This window comes from Scyliorhinus canicula, chromosome 8 (assembly GCF_902713615.1).
Source record: "Scyliorhinus canicula chromosome 8, sScyCan1.1, whole genome shotgun sequence".
In the NCBI taxonomy this organism is placed as follows: Eukaryota; Metazoa; Chordata; class Chondrichthyes; order Carcharhiniformes; family Scyliorhinidae; genus Scyliorhinus; species Scyliorhinus canicula.
This window is the reverse complement of record NC_052153.1, coordinates 158,311,422-158,332,994: the sequence shown is the minus strand read 5'-3', so window position 1 is coordinate 158,332,994 and position 21,573 is coordinate 158,311,422. Positions and strand designations below refer to the sequence as shown.

Sequence of the window (21,573 nt, the reverse complement as noted above, 5' to 3'; positions counted from 1 at the left end):
CTCCAGCTGAACATGGAGATAACTGATGTCATTTTCCTTGGCCCTTGTCATAGATTCTGTGCCCTCACCACCCTGAAGTAACTCTCATTCCACCACTATTTCAGTCTCAACAGACTGTTCACAACTGCTGTTACTTACTCAACTCTGAACTAAGCTTTTAACTCTATATCTGCTCCATCATTGAGACTACAAATTTGCATTTTTTTTAACCTTTATCCACAATTGCTGCTACCTCAGGCTATCTGCTGCTGAAACTCCCACGTGTATCGTTGACACCTCCAGGTATTATTATTCCAGGGTTTGCCTTGCTGGTTTCCTAACCTTTCCCATCTGTAAGTTGCAACTGTATTCTATCCTGTACTACTGCACTCATCATCCCATTGTTGTTGGCCTGCATTGGCCTCTGTCCCTCAATTTAACATTCTCTCCTTTAAATTCCTCGAATGTTTTGGGCTTTCTGTTTCTATAACCACCTGTAGCCTGCCATACCCAAGCTTATGTGTTGGAATTATTAGCCTTCCTTTTCCTGTACGACCCACCTCTTTTGGAAAAAGGTGTTGGCCACCCTCCTAGTTCTGCCTTTGGTGCAGTGATCAATCACTTTTTCGCTTGTGCTTCCGTGCACCAACTTATGTTTCTACATTATATATAAATACAAGTTATGTATTATGTGAGTGCTATCCCATTTCATCCTAGGTCATTGGCGATTTCTATCCTTTATAAAGAACAGTTTCGTCCATGGTAAAATATTCTATTGATACTAAAATTGAATTTATTGAGCGACAGTTCACTTCCTAAATCATTTATAATTCGGGAACAATACTAGGTGCAGATCTACCAATATGTGTATGACCTTGTGCACGATCTGCAGTCATAGTGCAAAGTAAAATGAAGCACTGCTTCATCTTCCCTCCGCTATTTGGTCATTGAAAGAACTGTGCATGGTTTTCCTGCAATTTTGCACATTTGAGTTAGTGCCAGATGCAGTGGATGCTCTTAATAAAATGACAACAGTAATTTAGTTTTGTCATTTGAACTGGCACTAGCTACATGGCTCAAAAATACAGTATTAAAGCAGTTGAGTGTGTGTCGAGTCTAATTCTTTTTTCCATTTTCCAGGGAGCTGCGTTTCCATTAACTTTGGGAAAACGCACTGGCAGATTCATTTAAAATAAGCCCAGCTCCACCCTTCGTATAAGTGACTTAGCATACAAAATACAAATTAAGACTATAGAATTGCTTTTCATTAGCTTGTCACTTATTTATTTTTTTGCACTCCTAAGACAGCATGACTAAACACAAGCATAACTGTAAGACAAGTGATCTCAAAGAAGCTTAAAATTCTTGCTGTAGCATATGCTAACTATTACAAGATGCTTTGATGGAAGGATATTAAAATTACTGGTAATTGACATAAAATATGACAAAGTGTTTTAAGCTTTCTGAGCAAAGCAACACACATTACAGAGGAGCGGCCCCATAATGTAGCTGATTAATGAAGGATTGCTCAGGCACATGCAGCTGATGTTATGAAAAATGAATTCTTTGTTGTCTTGCCGACAACCAGGCAACAGCAGTCGGAAGAAACTATTAATGGGAATCATTATCAATAGCAATATTTTCAAACTCTATTATGGCAATCAGGCAGGAATTTATTCAATAGATTTAGTTCATTTGGTGGTAATTGACAAATAATCAAAATTTATCAATGTACTTGCACACATTTCACTAACAATCAAGCAAAAGTGGTCCATTTACCACCTGACTTGATCCAAATTAGGACTAAATTGATGATCAATTAATCTTAGAAGGGGCAGCGTTGTATTTTGTAGAGGAGCAGCAGCAAAAGTGGCAAATAAATGGAGTAAAGACAGGAGATTAGTGGAATGAGCAGAAAGGAGCTGAACGCGCCACGGATCGCAGCTAATGAGCGTGCAGCTGGATTACAAATGGTTGGATTTATGGCGCCTGTATAAAAACGACAATCTGAGGAAAAGATGGACTAGTTTTTATCCACGTTAATCATAAAGTAAACAAATTTAAATGTATTGAGTAATAGTGCTGTTAGCACCAATAATTCAAACGTTTGTCCATTTGAATATGTAAATACTTAAATGCTATAGAATTTTTTTCTACAAATAAAAACTTTGTTGTGAGATGTCGGGGAAAAATCATGACCCGAGTAATAAATTGATAGTTTTTTTTTCTAATACTGTTGATGTACTTGGGAGTATCACAAATGCTCTGAATTTTTCATATGTACTTGGGAATGAAAAGTTTTTAATTTTGTAAATCTGATTTGACTGTTGTTGTAATTGTTTTCCGCAGGCTGGCAAAGGAAAAGCTCATGTATGAAAAAGAGGCGAAACAGCAGGAAGAAAAAGTTGAGAAAATGAAAGTTGATGGAAATGATCAATATGTGGTTAAAAAGCAGGTAAAGTTGCTTCTCCGCTTTAAGATGTATTTGGAAACGACTTAATGACCATCAATGTCAAAAGCGGTCAAATGCTAATGCTAGTGTTTTATACCCTTTGAAAAAAATTTAAACAGATTAAAATTGAAATATAAACGCTAATCTTATATTGTCAATTAATGATCAATGTCCAACATTTAAAGTTTGTAAAGAAATAATTTCAGAATTATTATAACAAATTTAGTAAGCTTGTTGGAAGCCATATTTCTTTGTCAAAGTAAGCAAATTCCTTCATAGTTACTGCATTTTTCTGTCAACCATGTTTGAGAGGTGATGGCAGGGTGGTAATGTCACTGAACTAGTAGGCCCAAGCAAATGGGTTTAAAAACTACCAAGGCAGCTGGTGAAATTTTAATTCAATGAATTAATAAATCTGGCCTATTAATGTCCTTCAGAGATAGAAATCAACCACTCCTATGTCCTATTAGTGGAAAATACCACTTGTGTAGTTACTGCATTTAGCAGTGCTGAAATTTCTTGCTTAACCTGTAAACATTTTTGAGATACTTTGCCTTTCCAGGGTAATTTCAATTAGACCCGGCACCTTTCACTGAACATGATAGGACTGCAGAATTTTGATCTGATCCATTGGCTGTGGGAGCACCTAGCTCTATCTGTAACGTGTTGATTTTGCTTTTTAGCATTCATATAGTCTTGTGTTGCAAAGAACAATACAGCACAGGAACAAGCCCTTTGGCCCTCCAAGCCTGCGTCGAGCACGTGTCCTATCTAGACCAAGCGCCTGTATCCTTCTGTACCTCGTCTATTCATGTGCTTATCCAAATAAGTCTTAACGGTCGCTAACATATCTGCCTCACCCACCTCACTTGGCAGTGCATTCCAGGCCACCACCACCCTCTGTGTAAAAAAAAAAAAAACTCCCCGCACATCTCCACTGAACCTATCCACCCTCCCCTCGAACTTGTGCCCCCTTGAAATTTTCAATTCCGCCCTGGGAAAAAGCCTCCAACTGTTCACTCTATCTATACCCCTAATAATTTTATAAACTTCCATCAGGTAGCCCTTCGTCCTCTGTCTCTCTAGGGAGAACAATCCCAGTTTGTTCAATCTCTCCTCATAGCTAATACCCTCCATACCAGGCAACATCCTGGTAAACTTTTTCTGTATTCTCTCTAAAGCCTCCACGTCCTTCTGGTAGTGTGGTGACCAGAATTGGACACAGTATTCCAAATGTGGCCGAACTAACGTTCTATATAACTGTAACATAATTTGCGAGCTTTTATACTCTATACCCCGTCCTATGAAGGCAAGCATGCCATAAGCTTTCTTTACCACCATTTTCACTTGTGCTGCCACTTTTAAGGATCTGTCGACCTGCACGGTGTTGTAGCTTTGCCAGTTTGCACTTCATTTTTAGGTGTCTGATGCTGCTCCTGGCATGCTCTTTATACTTCTCACTGAACCAGGGTTGGTCTCCTGGTCTCTCGTGCATCCCTTTAGCTGCCCAGAAGTGAAATTCTGGAATTTCCTCCCTAAACATTCTAGACTTCTCTCAACGTTCTATTCCTCTTTTGTATATAGATGTTATCTAATCCCTACCATTTGTTGATAATTCCATGTTGCATTAATTAATTTCCTTATTCTTAATTTCCTCCATTCGCATCAACAGAAACAATGAAAACCATTGTCTTTAACTCTGCATTCTCTTCAAATTCTCAGTGAGCAGCTATCACTACATCCTCTAAGCGAATATTTACTCTTTCATCTGGTAACATTATCTGCATCAGGATCTGACCTCAAATGGAACTCTTAGACCTTTCTTGCTAAAACTACCTCAAAATATTTGATTCTTCACACTGCTTTATTCTTCAATCTATCAACATAGAATTTGCATTTATATAGGCCTTTAAATGTCGACAGATGTCCGACAGAGTAAGAAAGGAATGGTGGCAAAGCAGGGGGAAGGTTTTCAGAAAATCTGAAAGCATCACCAAGCGGCAGGTGGAATGGGATTTACAGGAGGCATGAGATGGGATATTGGAAGAGAGGTTAGGATGGTTGAGATAGAATGGGGTGAGTCCATGGAGGAATTTGTGAATACTAGAAATTTTAAATTTACTGAGGAACAAGTGCAGATCAGTGAAGATAGGGATGATGAGCAAGTGTTGTTAATGTAAAAGTGTGTAGTAAGTTTTGGACAAGCTGGATTTTGTGGAAGGTAGAAGCTGACAAGGAGGTATTTGGTTTAGTGGCGAGAAAAATTATGGTCGTATCAGGATGACAGTTGGCTATAGTCACCAGATTAAAATAATGAATTTGAAGCCATTAGTTCAGTATTGTTCAAATATCAGCTGGGCCTCGAAATGGGAGATGGTGATATCAAATGCAATATCATAGTTGTTGGAGCTCAAACATACTAATTAGAAGGTATAAGTAGTTTAGAAGGTATAAGTAGTTTTTTGTTGTTTCCAGTGGTGCCTATGCAGGTGGGTGTATGGGTTTGGGCAGGACACTAAGTTTACTTATTTCAATATTGACCTGAGATGGGCAAAGGGCACTTTTTAACGTTTCATCAACTAGGAGTGAATTGCCATCCTATATCTAGCAACTAGAAATTTGTGTGAATTTCTCAGTAGCTTGATCTGCAGACTCCTAAATACAATGATGTGCCAGACATCAGTTGTTCAAGGAATGGTTAGAGCTTTGTGAGCATTTCTTTGGTATTCCTGCCTTAGACCTCTTGTCTGCTTGGTGGTCCCCCACTCCACTGTATTCTGGTCTGTATGTGAATGCCTTTGTTACAATTGGATTTTCTTTAACACGTACTAGGGCAAGTAGCCTTCTGAACTTCCTTTGAAAGCTTAAATATGCTTTGCTGAATGCTTTCATCCCTCTCTACATCTCCACTATATTGAAATTGGGCCTTCTGGCAGACATCTCCTTCTTCTTCTTCTTCTTCTTGATCTCAACATTGTGAAATTCCTTATCTCCCAGTGTAAACTAAGCTTTTAATTTCCAAGTTAAATATTACCTTATCACTACATCTTTACCTTGTTTAACATTTTGCTAGTGTCTTAGACTGGGCATTGGTGGTTCACCTTGATATTAAAGAATATTAATCAGAAATTGATTTATTTGGTGTTTTTGTATGAATATCAATATATTGGAATGATATGATTTAATTAAGAGAAGAAACATCATTTTGTTAATCATTGGGTGGAGTTCTTGCTTTGGCTTCAATTTACACTTTATCCCATAATCCAGTACATAACCAGAGTTCTATATTTATACAGGCACAGTATCATGCAATTTGTGCTTCTCTATCTAATTATAATGTTTTTGACCATTTTGAGGAATTTTGTTGCAAATGCATAGAAGCAAATAACAAAATCCTTTGAAATCGATGAAAAATTGCTTTTACCAAATGAGTTTGAGCTAGATTAGTAGTGAAGATAGACTTCAGTTATTGACCTTGGCAGCTAAATGTCTGTAATCTGTCTTCATTACCACTGTTTGCATACTGTCATTGGATTCTTAGAAAATTTCTAGTTGGGTTGTAGAAGTACTCGCTCTATACTCTTCATTTTATAAAATACAATTGAAACCCAGTGTAGCACTTCTGAAAAGAGATTGATTTGGTTTAATGTGTGATATAATATAATTTATAGGTTTAAAAACTGGAGCTGGGCTGGTCCATTACTCAGTTGAATAAGGTTTGTACAAATTACTGCCCTAGTAAAATATCCAAATTATATTTGGCAGTATGGTGTTCATAAATATAACAGAAATCACTTTGTTTTCTATTACTTACCTCCTTTGCATTTATTTTGTTCATTTTCCAACTCTTCAGTTGCTGAGCCATGTGCTTTTTGCCTTGCTGGAAAGCAGCACTAACCTGTTTCATAGTCAGCCTCACCAATCAGCTTTAAAGAGGGGTACAGGATTGGCAAGGGTTGCAATGTTGTGGTGATTTAAAAAAAAATTAAGTGGGGCTGATGTTGAAGTTACAATGTCAAAAGTAATTAAAATTATGTTTTAAAACAGTCATGAATCCTTTTTTCTGTTAACGTGGTAGTATTTGTGTGTCCCTTCTCTCCCCTACCATTAAGGATCAACATTAACTTAATAAAACATTGAAGCAAAATACTGCAGCTGCTAGAAATTTGAAATAAAAACAGAAAATGCTGAAAATACTCAGCAGGTCTGGCAGTATCTGTGAAGTTAGAAACAGTTAACATTTTAGGTTGATCAGATATTGAGATTTCAGAGAATGGAATGCAACCACTTGGGTGCATTTTTAAGTTCCCAGTCTCAGACACGTAAAGCAATGTGCAACTCACATAAAGTGACATGGAGCTAGCAATATCGCTTTTGGCTTCCCTGCCAAAAACATTCTTTGCTCAGTGGCAAATTCCCCGCTGCTGTTCAATGCCTCCTGCAGCAACATAGCTAAGAGTGCATTTAATCTTCAACCTTGTGTCCCATTGTTCTCATATTAAATAAGGTACAGAACAGATAATGTTGAGTACAAGGTTTTTCAATTTGTATTAAATTTGATGTTTAAAATCCAAGAAATATTCATTCTCCTTGTAAGAATTAGAGCTTTAGTGTACATAATTTTGACTGGTTTTTAATGGATTGCTATATTGCTTGAATGGTTGAAAGTATAAGTATATCAGATTTTGACAAGTAATTTAGCAGTGCTTAAGATGGGGAGAGAACCAGACATTTTGCTCGCTATAACCCGAACCCTTCATGGTGTCAGTAATTAACTTTGTGTGAGGGTGGCACAGTGGTTAGCACTGCTATGTATGGCGTTGAGGGTCCTGGTTCGATTCTGGTCCCCGGCCTACTGTCTGTGCGGAGTTTGTGCTTCTCCCAGTGTCTGTGTGGGTTTCACCTGCACAACCCAAAGATGAGCAGGTTAGGTGGATTGGCCACACTAAATTGCCCTGAATTGGAAAAAAATTAAATAATTGGGTACTCTAAGGCAAAAAAAAACCTTATTGTTTTGATTCACTGGTTCATGTGAGTAAATCGGGCCGATGAGTAACTCAGGCCAATGATCCCACACAACTGATGATTCTCCTTTTCTAGCCATCCACACCGCATAAGCAAATGCTACCGTTAATCACAAACTGGGTTTAAAAACTGTTGACTGAAAGAAGTATTTTAAATATCATTGTTTTTCCAACCTGGTTTCAGTACACATGATCACTGCCTGAAGAATTGCTCGACATCTGCAAGATCTTGTTGACGATGGGGAGATAGCTATATCTGCTGCCGTTGGTGACTGTTGTGCATCTCTTGTTAATTTTCTGCTTTATTAACTGCTATGTGGGGAAACAGTGGCGTAGTGGTATTGTCGCTGGGCTGGTAATCCAGAAATCCAGAGTAATGATATAGGGACCCTGGTTTGAATCCCGTCATGGGGATACAAATACAATGATGAGCATTGTCGATTGTCGTAAAACCCCATCTGGTTTGCTGATGCCTTTTGGGGAAGGAAATCTGTTAGCCTTACCTGGTCTGGCACACATGTGACTCCAGATCCACAGCAACGTGGTTGATTCTTTAAAATGCCACTCAGTTCAAGGGTAATTAGGGACGGGCAACAAATACTGGCCTTGCCTGCGACACCCACATCCCATGAAAGAATGAAGAGACATGTCTGAAGAAATTTATCTCTTGTTGGGGTACAATTCTATGGATGTCAATTAGCTCCTCCTAATAAAACCAAGTAGCCATTTGTAAATTTTGATGTGCTCATGTATCTAGAGGCATTGCAGCTGAATCTAACCTAGTCTTCATCCAATGTCTTTGCACACACACTTTCAGATCGAAGCGAGAGAGAGAGAGAGAGAACCATGATCATCTTTTTCCTTGCCCCTTTCCTAATCCAGAACCACAAGACCAATTCTAACAACTGGAATAATAATTATAATAATCTTTATTGTCACAAGCAGGCTTACATTAACACTGCAATTAAGTTACTGTGAAAAGCCCCTAGTCGCCACATTCCGGCACCTGTTTGGATACACAGAGGGAAAATTAAGACTGTCCAAAGTACCTAGCAAGCATGTCTTTCGGGACTTGTGGGAGTAAACCGGAGCACTCTGAGGAAACCCACGCAGACACAGGGAGAACGTGCAGACTCCACACAGGCAGTGACCCAAGCCAGGAATTAAATCTGGGACCCTGGTGCTATGAAGCAACAGTGCTACCCACTGTGCTACTGTGCCACCCTGTCCTGGTTGAGGTTTGCTAATTCATGGGATTGAACCTGAGTGACATTTTTGTGTTTTAAATTCATTTTTCACTAATTTTTTATCCTCTTGTGCCACTGACTGACTGGCAAAGTAATATTCTGAGTCCATGTTGTGCCATTTAAGTTTTTTGCATTGATTTTCCTTTAACAATTAACACTATCAGTTATAAAGTTTTGGTTTCTTGACACGTGCAGAAAGAAGTATCAAAATCTTGTGTAACTAATGTATAATGTTCTGAGATTTATTGACTTAACAATTCTTCTACGAACCCATTTCATTTTCTTAGCTACAGCACATCTCTTGTGAAAGTTTGGTGACTGATTTTACAGCTCCAAAAACTATTTCTGCCCCTTCTTTTAATGGCCAACATGCTTTGAGTTGCCTGATCTTGAATCAATAACACAGCTACTCTTTACAATAAATTATATCAGTTATTGATTAATTCATTCACTTATCTAAATCATCTTGCAACCTCCTTTTTGTCAACCCATGTGCCTGTTAGCATTTCATCTGCAAATGTAATTAAGTTACTATCTGTAGTATTAAATCAGTTGAACAGAGTCATCCAAGTTAGAGGTTTGAATGCCAGAAATAAATAAACTTGGGTTTATTAATAAAGTATAAGCAGGTTTACACATCTATATGCTTACACATAACATAAGACATCAATTTGGATCTCCAGACTATCAACCAATCCAGGCTAATTCTCAGCACAAAATACCAAAGATGATTGACCGTGAGCTTATTTAGACACACAAATGGACAATGCCATGAAACTTAGGGGGCTGCAGTGACTGAGTGGTATTGTCGCTCAACTAATAATCCAGGGACCCAGGATAATGGCAGGTGGTGGAATTTAAACTCAATAAAATATCTGGAATTAAAAATCTAATGATGACCATGAAACCATTGTCAATTGTTGTAAAAAAACATCTGGTTCATTACTGTCCTTGAGTGAAGGAAATCTGACGTCCTTACCAGCTCTGGCCTACATGTGACTCCAGGCCCAAAGCAATGTGGTTGACTCTTAAATGCCCTCTGAAATGACCCAGCAAGTCAGTTGTATTCAACCGCTACAAAAACACAAAAAAGGAATAAAACTGGACGGATCACCCAGTATCGAACCAGGCACTGGAAACGACAATGGCAAACACAGCCCTGTCGACCCTGCAAGGTCCTCCTAACTAACATCTGGGGGCTTGTGCCAAAGCTGGAAGAGCTGTCTCACAGACTAGCTAAGCAACACCCTGACATAGTCACACTCACAGAATCATACCTTACAGACACCACTATCACCACTCCTGGGTGTGTCCTGTCTCACCAGCATAACAGACCCAGCAGAGTGGCACAGTGGTTTACAGTCGGGAGGGAGTTGCTCTGGGAGTCCTCAATATCGACTGTGGAGCCCATGAAGTCTCAAGGCGTCTGGTTAAACATGGGCAAGTAAACCCTTCTGCTGATTAACAAGTACCGTCACCATCGGCTGATGAATCAGTACTCCTCCATGTTGAACATCACTTGGAGGAGGCACGGAGGGTGGCACGGGTGCAGAATATGCTCTGGGCTGGGAACTTCAGTGTACATCACCAAGAGTGGCTCGGTAGTGCGACAACAGACTGAGGTGGCCAGGTCCTAAAGGGAGGATTTAAACTAGTATGGCAGGGGGTTGGGAACCAGAATGTGAGCTTAGAAGATGTAATAACTGAAGAGGAAATAGAGAACCAAAATAAAAGAACAACATCACCGTCAGACAGAGCAAAAAAGGTGACAAGTATGAAAAGGGAGGTGGTCAATGCAGGATTGAAGGTGTTGTACCTAAATGCGCGCAGTATACGGAACAAGGTAAATAAGCTTGTTGCACATATTGAAATTGGCCAGTACGATGTTGTGGGCATCACTGAGACGTGGCTGAAGGGGATTAGGGCTGGGATCTAAATATCCAAGGATATGTGTCCTATCGAAAGGACAGGCAGATGGGCAAAGGGGGTGGGGTTGCATTATTAGTAAGGAATGAAGTTAAACCGATAGCAAGGAGCGATATAAGATCAGAAGGCATAGAATCTCTGTGGGTAGAGTTGAGGAATCGCAAAGGTAAAAAGACCCTGATGGGAGTTATGTACAGGCCCCCTAGCAGTAGTCAGGATGTGGGGCAGAAAATAAATCAGGAGATAGAAAAGGCATGTATTACAATAATCATGGGGGATTTCAATATGCAGGTGGACTGGGAAAATCAGGCTGGTATTGGATCCCAAGAAAAGGAATTTGTGGAATGTCTAAAAGATGTTTTTTGGGAGCAGCTTGTGACAGAGCCTACTAGGGAACACTCAATTCTGGATTTGGTGATGTGTAATGAGGCAGACTTGATTAGGGAACTTAACGTGAAGGAACCTTTTAGGGAGCAGTGACCACAATATGATAGAATTTGCCCTGCAGTTTGAGAGGGAGAAGCTGCAATCAGATGTAACGGTATTACAATTAAATAAGGGTAACTACAAAGACAGTGGAACAACAATGGCAGGAGTTTTTAGGGGTTATTCGGGAGGCACAAGAGAAATTCATCCCAAGGAGGAGGAAACATGCTAAGGGGAAGACAAAGCATCCATGGCTGACGAGGGAAGTCCTGGACAGCATAAAAGCTAAAGAAAAAACATACAAAGTGGTGAGGATTAGTGGGAAGCCAGAGGATTGGGAAGCCTTTAAAAGTGAGCAGAGGACAACTAAAAAATAAATAAGGGAGGAGAAGATGAAGTATGAGTGCAACCTCGCTGGTAATATAAAGTAAGATAGGAAGAGTTTTTTTAAATATAGAAAAGGTAAGAGAGAGGCAAAAATAGACATTGGACCACTGGAAAATGTGGCTGGAGAAGTAATAATGGGAAACAAAGAAATGGCAGATGAACTGAATAGTTATTTGCATCAGTCTTCATGGTGTAAGACACCAGTGGGATGCCAGAGCTCTAGGAGAACCAGGGGGCAGAGGTGAGTGCAGTGACCATTACTAAGGAGAAGGTTTTGGGCAAACGGAAAGGTCCGAAGGTGGATACATCACCTGGACCGGATGGACTACACCCCAGGGTTCTAAAAGAGATAGCTGAGGAGATTGTGAGGCATTGGTGGTGGTCTTTCAGGAATCACTGGAGGCAGGAAGGGTCCCTGAGGACTGGAAAGTGGCTAATGTGACACCCCTGTTTTAAGAAGCTAGGAAGGCAGAAGACGGGAAATTATAGACTGGTTAGCCTGACTTTGGTCATTGGTTAAGATTTTAGAATCCGTTATTAAAGATGAGATCGCGGGGTACTTGGAAGTGCATGATAAAATAGAACTGAGTAAGCACGGCTTCGTCAAAGGGAGGTCATGTCTGAGAAATCTGTTAGAGTTCTTTGAGGAAGTAACAAGGAAGTTAGCAAAAGAGAACCAGTGGACGTGATTTATTTAGATTTCCAGAAGGCCTTTAACAAGGTGCCGCATGGGAGACTGTTAAATATGTTAAGAGCCCATGGTGTTATGGGTAAGATCTTGGCTTGGATAGAGGATTGGCTGACTGGCAGAAGTTTTTTCAGGATGGCAGCCTGTGTTGTGGTGTGCCTCAGCGGTCGGTGCTGGGACCACAACCTTTCACAATATACATTAATGATCTGGAAGAAGGAACTGAAGGCACTGTTGCTAAGTTTGCAGATGATACAAAGATCTGTAGAGGGGCAGGCAATATTGAAGCAGGCGGGCTACAGACGGACTTCGACAGGGTGGGAGAGTGGGCAAAGAAATGACAGATGAATGAAAAATAATGAAATGAAAATCGCTTATTGTCACAAGTAGGCTTCAAATGAAGTTACTGTGAAAAGTCCCTAGTCGCCACTTTCCGGCGCCTGTTCAGGGAGGCTGGTACGGGAATTGAACCGTGCTGCTGGCCTGCCTTAGTCTGCTTTCAAAGCCAGCCCCTATGTGCTAAACCAGCCCCTATCGCTAAACCAGCCCCTATAATGGAATCCAATGTAGAAAAGTCTGAGGTTATGCACGTTGGAAGGAGAAATGGAGGCATAGACTATTTTCTAAATGGGGAGATGCTTAGAAAATCAGAAGCACAAAGGGACTTGGGAGTCCTTGTTCACTATTCTCTTAATGTTAACATGCTGGTTCAGTTGGCAATTAGGAAGGCAAATGCAGTCTTAGCATTCATGTCGAGAGGGCTAGAATACAAGACCAGGGATGTACTTCTGAGACTACATAAGGATCTGGTCCGACCCCATTTGGAATATTGTGAGCAGTTTTGGGCCCGGTATCTTAGGAAGGATGTGCTGGCCTTGGAAAGGGTCCAGAGGAGGTTCACAAGAATAATCCTAGGAATGAAGAGCTTGTCGTATGAGGAACGGTTGAGGACTCTGGGTCTGTATTCGTTGGGAGTTTAGAAGGATGGGGGGGGGGGGGGGGGGGGGGGGGATCTTATTGAAACTTGCAGGATACTGCGAGGCCTGGATAGAGTGGACGTGGAGAGGATGTTTCCTCTTGTAGGAAAAACTGGAAGCAGAGGGCACAATCTCAGACACAGATGAGGAGGAATTTCTTCAGCCAGAGGGTGGTGAATCTGTGGAGCTCTTTTCCGCAGAAGGCTGTGGTAGATAGGGTTTGATCAATAAGGGGATCAGAGGTTATGGGGAGAATCAGGAGAATGGGGATGAGAAAAATTCCAGCCATGATTGAATGGCGGAGCAGACTTGATGGGCTGAGTGGACTAATTCTGCTCCTAAGTCTTTTGGTCTTATGGACGTAGCTGCTCGTCTGGGGTTGCAGCAGGTGGTGAGGAAACCAATGACGGAAAAACATACTTGACCTCATCCTCACCAATCTGTTTGCTGAAGATGCACCTGTCTATGCCAGTATTGGTAGAAGTGACCACCGCACAGTCCTTGTGGAGACAAAGTACCATCTTCACATTGAGGATACCCTCCATCATGTTGCGTGGCACTACCACCATGCTAAATGGGAAAAACTGTGAACAGACCTAGCAACTCAAGAGTGGGGATCTATGATGTGCTGTGTGCCGTCAGCAGCAACAGAATTGTATTCAATCACGATCTGCAACCTCATGGCCCGACATACCCACATTCAGCCATTACCATCAAGGCAGGGGATCAATGCTGGTTCTGTGAATAGTGCAGGAGAGCATGCCAGGAACAACATCAGGCAAACTGAAAAATGAGTTGTCAACCTGGTGAAGATACAACGCAGGACTACTTGTGTGCCAAACAGCATAAGCAGCAAGTAATAGACAGAACTAAGCGATTGCACAATGAACTCCTCAGACCTAAACTCTGCAGTCCTGCCACATCCAGTTGTGAATGGTGGTGGACAATTAATGGAGGAGGAGACTCCACAAATATCCTGATCCTCAATGATGGAGCAGCCCAGATCATATGTGCAAAAGACAAGGCTGAGGCATTTACAACAATTATCAGCCAGAAGTGCCAAGTGGATGATCTAGCTCGGTCTCCTCCAGAGGTCCCCAGCATCACAGATGACAATCTTCAGCCAATACGATTCACCCCACGTGATATCAAGAAACAATTGAAGGCACTGGATATTGCAAAGGCTATGGGCCCTGACACTATTCCGGCAATAATGCTGAAGACTTGTGATCCAGAAGTTGCCGCACCCCTCGCCAAGCTGTTCCAGCACAGCCAGAACACTGTCATCTACCCAGCAATGTGGGAAATTGCCCAGGTGTGTCCTGTACACAAGAAGCAGGACAAATCCAACCCAGCCAATTACCACCCTATCAGTCTACTCTCCATCATCAGCAAAGTGGTGGAAGGAGTCATCAACAGTGCTATCAAGTGGCACTTACTCAGCAATAACCTGCTCACGGATGCTCAATTTGGGTTCTGCCAGGATCGCTCTGCTCCTGACCTCATTCCATCCTTCGTTCAAACATGGACAAAAGAGCTGAATGCCAGAGATCAGGTGACTGCCCTTGACATCAAGGCAGCATTTGACCGAGTATGGCATCAAGGAACCCGAGCAATACTGAATGGGAATTGGGAGAAAACCCTGCTGGTTGTGGTCATACCTGGCACAAAGGAAGGTGGTTGTGGCGGTTGGAGGTCAATCTTCGCAGCTCCAGGACATCACTGCCGGAGTTCCTCAGGGTAGTGTCCTCGGCCCATCCACCTTCAGCTGCTTCCATCAATGGCCTCTCTTCCATCATAAGATCAAGGTCAGAAATGTGGATGTTTGCAGATTACTGCATAATGTTCACCATTTGTGATAATAAAGCAGTCCATGTCCAAATGCAGCAAGGCCAGGCTTGGGCTGACAAGTGGCAAGTTACATTCGTGCCACACAAGTGCCAGGTAATGACCATCTCTTACAAGAGAGGATCTAACTATCGCTCCTTAACATTCAATGGAATTACTATTGCTGAATTCCTCCACAATCAACATCCTGGGGGTTACCATTTTCAGAAACTGAACTGGACTAGCCATTTAATATTGTGGCTACCAGGGCAGCTCAAAGGCTGGGAATCCTACGGCGAGTAACTCACCTCCTGACCCTCCAAACCATGTCCATCATCTACTAGGCACAAGTCAGAAGTGTAATGGAATACTCTCCACTTGCCTGGATGAGTACAGCTCCAGCAGCACTCAAGAAGCTTGACATTGCTCCCCCTTCCACAAACATTCAAACCTCCACCACTGATGGACAGCAGCAGCCGTGTGTGCCATCTACAAGATGCACTGCAGGATCTCACCAAGGTTCCTTGGACAGCACTTTCCAAACCCATGACCACTACTATCTAGGACAAGAGCAGCAGATATCTGGGATCTCCACCACCTGGAGGATATCCAAGTCACTCCTCACCCTGACTTGGAATTATATCGCCATTTCTTCCCTGTCGCTGGGGTAAAATCCAGGAACCCTTTCCCAAACAGCACAGTGGGTGTACCTACACCTCAAGGACTGCAGCAGTTCAAGAAGGCAACTCACCACAATTTCTGAAGTGCATCTAGGAATGGGCAATAAATGCTGGCCTAACAAGTGACATCCACATCCCATAAATGAATTTTGAAAACATTTGAATCTATCAATTCTGAGATTGTCATATATCCTTTGACATATGCTACTACAGATAAAACACTGTTCTCATTGAAATGTGGCAAGGGGTTAATTTCTTATTGGTTAAATATCACTTCTTGCCTGAGAAATAATTGAAACTAAGATGTTTTGTTTCCAAACTAGATATAATTCAATGTACAACCTTTAGATGTTCCCTAATTTACTTTAAACAGATACCTCCTAGTACTTTGCCTTGATGTGTGGTATCCTAACCACTTAATCTAAACCACGTGTTAGTCTCTATAACATAGAATATGTTCCCATAATAAAAATATATTAATACTGACTTCTGCATTGTTAAGCTATTTTTCTTATTATGTTATATATCATTTTACATATAGCTTCACGATCATTGATAAAATAATGAATAGTAAATGAACCAGTACCAATCCATGGGGAATACTGCTTATCAATCCCCAATTCAAATTATTCAAATAATAATACTCTGTTTACAAGTTTGTCCTCCTAATTCAGCATTTGAGCCCAGCTGAGAAGCGTTGGTAGTTTATTAAACTATGGAATACAATAGCTGAGCTGTTCTTGCCCAATCTTCACATACATGCACTTTTTAAGCATCACTTATATAGTCATTGCATGCAAGAATATTATCTGTTCTTTTCTCTCCCTAACCCTTAACCCACAATCTTGGCCCAGGTGATCAACTTGGGGTGGACTGGTGACTAACACAAGAGATTTTTAGCTCTAGGTGGATGCCAGTTGAATCAAAAGGAGAGTAGCGTCCCTAACCATGGGATGGCACCGTAGCACAGTGGTTAGCATTGCTGCCTCACAGCGGCAGGGACCCAGGTTCGATTCCGACCTTTGGTGATTGTGTGGAATTTGTACATTCTCCCCATGTCTGCATGGGTTTCCTCTGGGTGCTCCGGTTTCCTCCCACAGTCCAACAATGTGCTGGTTAGGTGGATTAGCCATGATAAATTGCCTTTTGGGGTGCGGTTGCAGGGATAGGGTGAGGGATTGGGCCTAGGTAGTGTGATCTTTTGAAGGGTCGGTGCCGACTCAATGGGCTGAATGGCCGCCTCCTTAACTGTAGGGATTCTATACCTAACCATTATTCACCCAGTTGCTTTTCAAAGGAGATTGATATAGTAATCATTTAATTTGAGAGTCTTTTGCATGTCTAGAGCTCTAACGATTAGGCCACAGAAGGTAAGAAACCTGATCTAAAATATAGTTTGAAATGTAATTATAGAGAAATGGTAAACAAAGTGCCAAATCACCTGGGAGAATTCAAAGTTAATAGAGCATTTAGAGACCCTAAAAGGGTGAAAATCTTTGTGATTAATTAAAATTCAATATGCATTTCTAATTTCTGTGGAAATTATATTTACTTGTATTTCTTGAAACAAAAAAATCTAGCAGTATCATAATATGTGGACGGTTAAAGAAAAACTGGATCAGAGTGCCTATGCCATCCTAAACGGTTAGCTATACTCGATGGATGAAAGGAGATTAGTAGCATTCCCAAATGCAATGATACTCTGAATTTATCCTCAAAACAATAATGATATAGAACATGGGAACTAGGAGTAAGCCATTTGGCCCTTGAACCTGCCCCACCATTTAATGATCTACCTCAATGCTAATTTTCTGCAATACCCCAATATCCCTTGATATCTCTAATATCTCAAAATCTACTGATCTCCATTTTGAATATACTCAAATTGAATTTACTTGAAATATGTGTGTTCTAGAAATAATAATTAGGGACAAAATTACTCGTCACATGGACAAATGCGGGTAAATTAAGAAAAGCCAGCATGGATTTCTTACGGCAGAACTGTGTTTAGCTAATTTACTGGGGTTTTCTGACGAGGTAATAGAGAAGGTTTATGAGGGCAATGCCACTGGGGTGGTGTTACGTGGACTCCCATTTGATACATCGCTGCACAACAGACTTGTGAGCAAAGTTATAGCTCATGGAATACAAATGGCAACACGGATACAAAATTGGTGGAGTAACCGGAAACTGGGTTGTAGTTAATGGATGTCTTTTAGGCTGGAGCAGGGGTCGGTGTTGGGACCCATGCTTTTCCTGATATATATTGATAACCTAGACTTTGGCATGAAGGACACAATTTCAAAGTTTGCGGATGGTACGAAATGTGGAAGTATTATGAGCGGTGAGGAAGATTCATAGAATTTACAGTGCAGAAGGAGGCCATTCAGCCCATCGAGTCTGCACCGGCTCTTGGAAAGAGCACCCTACCCAAGGTCAACACCTCCACCCTATCCTCATAACCCAGTAACCCCACCCAACACTAAGGGCAATTTTGGACACTAAGGGCAATTTATCATGGCCAATCCACCTAACCTGCACATCTTTGGACTGTGGGAGGAAACTGGAGCACCCGGAGGAAACCCACGCACACACGGTGAGGATGTGCAGACTCCGCACAGACAGTGACCCAAGACGGAATCGAACCTGGGACCCTGGAGCTGTGAAGCATTTGTGCTATCCACAATGCTACCGTGCTACCCTCAGATGGTATAGAACATCAGAAAGGACATAGATAATTTGGTGGAATGAGCAGACAGGTGGCAGATGAAGTTCGAATGTGGAAAAATGTGAAATGATTAATTTCAGCATGGTAGCACAGTGGTTAGCATTGTTGCTTCACAGCGCCAGGGATCTGAGTTCAATTCCCGGCTTGGGTCACTGTCTGTGCGGGACTCTGCACGTTCTCCCCATGTCTGCGTGGGTTTCCTCCGGGTGCTCTGGTTTCCTCACACAGTCCGAAGTTGTGTGGGTTAGGTGGATTGGCCATGCTAGATTGCCCTTGGTGTCCAAAAAAAGGTTAGGCGAGGTTATGGGGATAGCGTGGAGTTGCGGGCTTAAGTGGGGTGCTCTTTCCAAGGGCCAGTGCAGGCTCAATGGGCCAGATGACCTCCTTCTGCACTGTAAATTCTATGATCCTATGAAAAGATGGTCCTGGAACAAAGGGCCTTGATGTGCATAAGTCATTGAAGGTCGTGGAGCAGGTTAAGAACTTGGTTAATAAAGCGTACAGAATTCTGGGCTTTAGTAATTGAGGCATAGAATACTAGAGCAAGGAGATAATGTTGAACAAACTAATTTGGAGCAGGAGTAGGCCATTCAGGCCCTCTAGCCTGCTCCACTATTCATAAAATCATGGATGATCTGATTATGGTCTCAACTCCACTTTCTTTTCTAACCCCATTAAACTTAGACTCCCTTGATAGTCAAGAGTCTATCTAACTCAGCCTTCCATCTAACTCGAGGAAACAGCAGATGAAAGTGACCAGAGGAAATGTGCTTGACTGGGGAAGCACCTGGGGAGTTAATACGCTTTTGCAGCCTGCAGTGATAATTTGTTTTTCAGTTTGGGGAGATGAGGTCTTTGTGGGGTGGAGCCCAGGAGTGACCTGAGTCCACAATTCTCTCACAGTAGGATAGGGCTAAAGGAATAATAATCTGTAAAGTAGAATGGTCTTGTCTGAGGCCAAGGAAGAAGCTGAAACATAGGGGGCTGGATTCTCCGCACCCCGACGCCGAAATTGCATTCGGCGACGGGGCGAAGAATCTGTTTTCCCGCACAAGATTGGAGCTGGCGCTGGGTCCGCTATTCTCCACCCCTGAAAGAGTACGCCGCGCTGAGCATCCATCGCCCCAGCCATTGCCTGAGGCCCGCCCCGCTATTCTCCGTCCCCGAACGGCCGATTTCCTGACGGCATGGCTCTAATCTGGTCCTGCCGTTCGGGAACCTCATGTGGCGACTGCGGAGTTGGTCGGGGTCTGCTACAGTTGGGGAAGGGCCAATCGGAGGACGGGGGGTAGGGGGGGCTTCATTCGGGGCTGGGGGCGGTTTGGGTTGGGTGAGTGGCCGATGCGGGGCACTATTTCAGTGGTCCAGGTCCGCAGGCTGAGTCCGCCATGGAGCACGGCGCGGCCTCTGACCCGAAAGTGCGGGGCTGTATCTGGAGCTGCGAGCTCCAAACAGCTGCCTGCTAGCCCCCTGCAAGACGGTGAATCTGTGGCCTTTTGATGCCAGTTTTCTTGGCATAAAAGACTACAGTTTTCACGACGGCGTAGGGACATAGTCCCAAAAATGGAGAATCCAGCTTCAGCATTTTGAAGATATTCGACCAGTCTCTGCAGGGGTTCTAACCAAGGGCCAAATCTGTTCTGCAAAGCAAGTATTACTGTGCCCTGCAAATTTTAGGATAGATTGAGAGCTGTCTGTTTCTTTTGTTATTTAATGAAATTGTATTCTAGTGTTAAGGGGTAATTGTATGCTGTTATTTTCCAGTATGAAGTTATAAAACTTAATATTGTACTCATAATAAAATTTTGTTTTAGAAATACCAAAGCCCTATTTTTCATGCAATCACTCCTGGAGGGAATTATTCTTTCCACAGGGTCTTAAAATAAACTGAAATATCGGCGTTTCAGTCCAGTATCCTCACCATCGTTGGGGTCTGGTCTGTGATAGTAATAAAATTGGGAGCTCATCCGGGATGGGATGTCTTAAGTAATAGAGAGTGACAGGACAATGACTGTCTTAAGTTGCAAAAAGTTTCCTGGATATGGAAGCGATTATCCGGAATGGTTTACAAAGGGAGACTAAAGCAAAACTTTTGGGTTTGGCAGAAAAGCTGCAGTTAACCTAATCAAAGGGGCAAGGAAGCTAGAGATAGTACAAGCCATATTCAATATTTAAATTTGCCAGCGACATAGCCTGAATCATTAGAATTAGCTAGAATCCAATGACAAGTGAAACTATTTGAAATGTAGGAAAAAGGTTAACAGAAAGAATTAGAACTAAACATAAGAACTAGGAGCAGGAGTAGGCCATCTGGCCCCTGGAGCCTGCTCCGCCATTCAATGAGATCATGGCTGATCTTTTGTGGACTCAGCTCCACTTTCCGGCCCGAACACTATAACCCTTAATCCCTTTACTCTTCAAAAAACTATCTATCTTTATCTTCAAAACATTTAATGAAGGAGCCTCAACTGCTTCACTGGGCAAGGAATTCCATAGATTCACAACCTTTTGGGTGAAGAAGTTCCTCCTAAACTCAGTCCTAAATCTACTTCCCCTTATTTTGAGGCCATGTCCCCTAGTTCTGCTTTCACCCGCCTGTGGAAACAACCTGCCCGCATCTATCCTATCTATTCCCTTCATAATTTTAAATGTTTCTATAAGATCCCCCCCTCATCCTTCTAAATTCCAATGAGTACAGTCCCAGTCTACTCAACCTCTCCTCATAATCCAACCCCTTCAGCTCAGGGATTAACCTAGTGAATCTCCTCTGCACACCCTCCAGTGCCAGTATGTCCTTTCTCAATTAAGGAGACCAAAACTGAACACACTACTCCAGGTGTGGCCTCACTAACATCTTATACAATTGCAACATAACCTCCCTAGTCTTAAACTCCATCCCTCTAGCAATGAAGGACAAAATTCCATTTTCCTTCTTAATCACCTGTTGCACCTGTAAACCAACTTTCTGTGACTCATGGACTAGCACACCCAGGTATCTCTGCACAGCGGCATGCTTTAATATTTTATTGTTTAAATAATAATCCCGTTTGCTGTTATTCCTACCAAAATGGATAACCTCACATTTGTCAACATTGTATTCCATCTGCCAGACCCTAGCCCATTCACTTAACCTATCCAAATCCCTCTGCAGACTTCCAGTATCCTCTGCACTTTTCGCTTTACCACTCATCTTAGTGTCACCTGCAAACTTGGACACATTGCCCTTGGTCCC

At 42.1% G+C, this 21,573-nt stretch overlaps 1 protein-coding gene across 1 annotated transcript in view; it reads left to right on the top strand.

Moving 5' to 3' along the window:
- The window catches only part of tbca (tubulin cofactor a), a 102,600-nt gene that overhangs the window by 44,312 nt on the left and 36,715 nt on the right, over window positions 1–21,573 (top strand). The window contains exon 2 of the mRNA XM_038805546.1: window positions 2,329–2,434. Coding sequence (XP_038661474.1) covers window positions 2,329–2,434 — 106 coding nt within the window. The remainder of the gene's footprint in view (window positions 1–2,328; window positions 2,435–21,573) is intronic.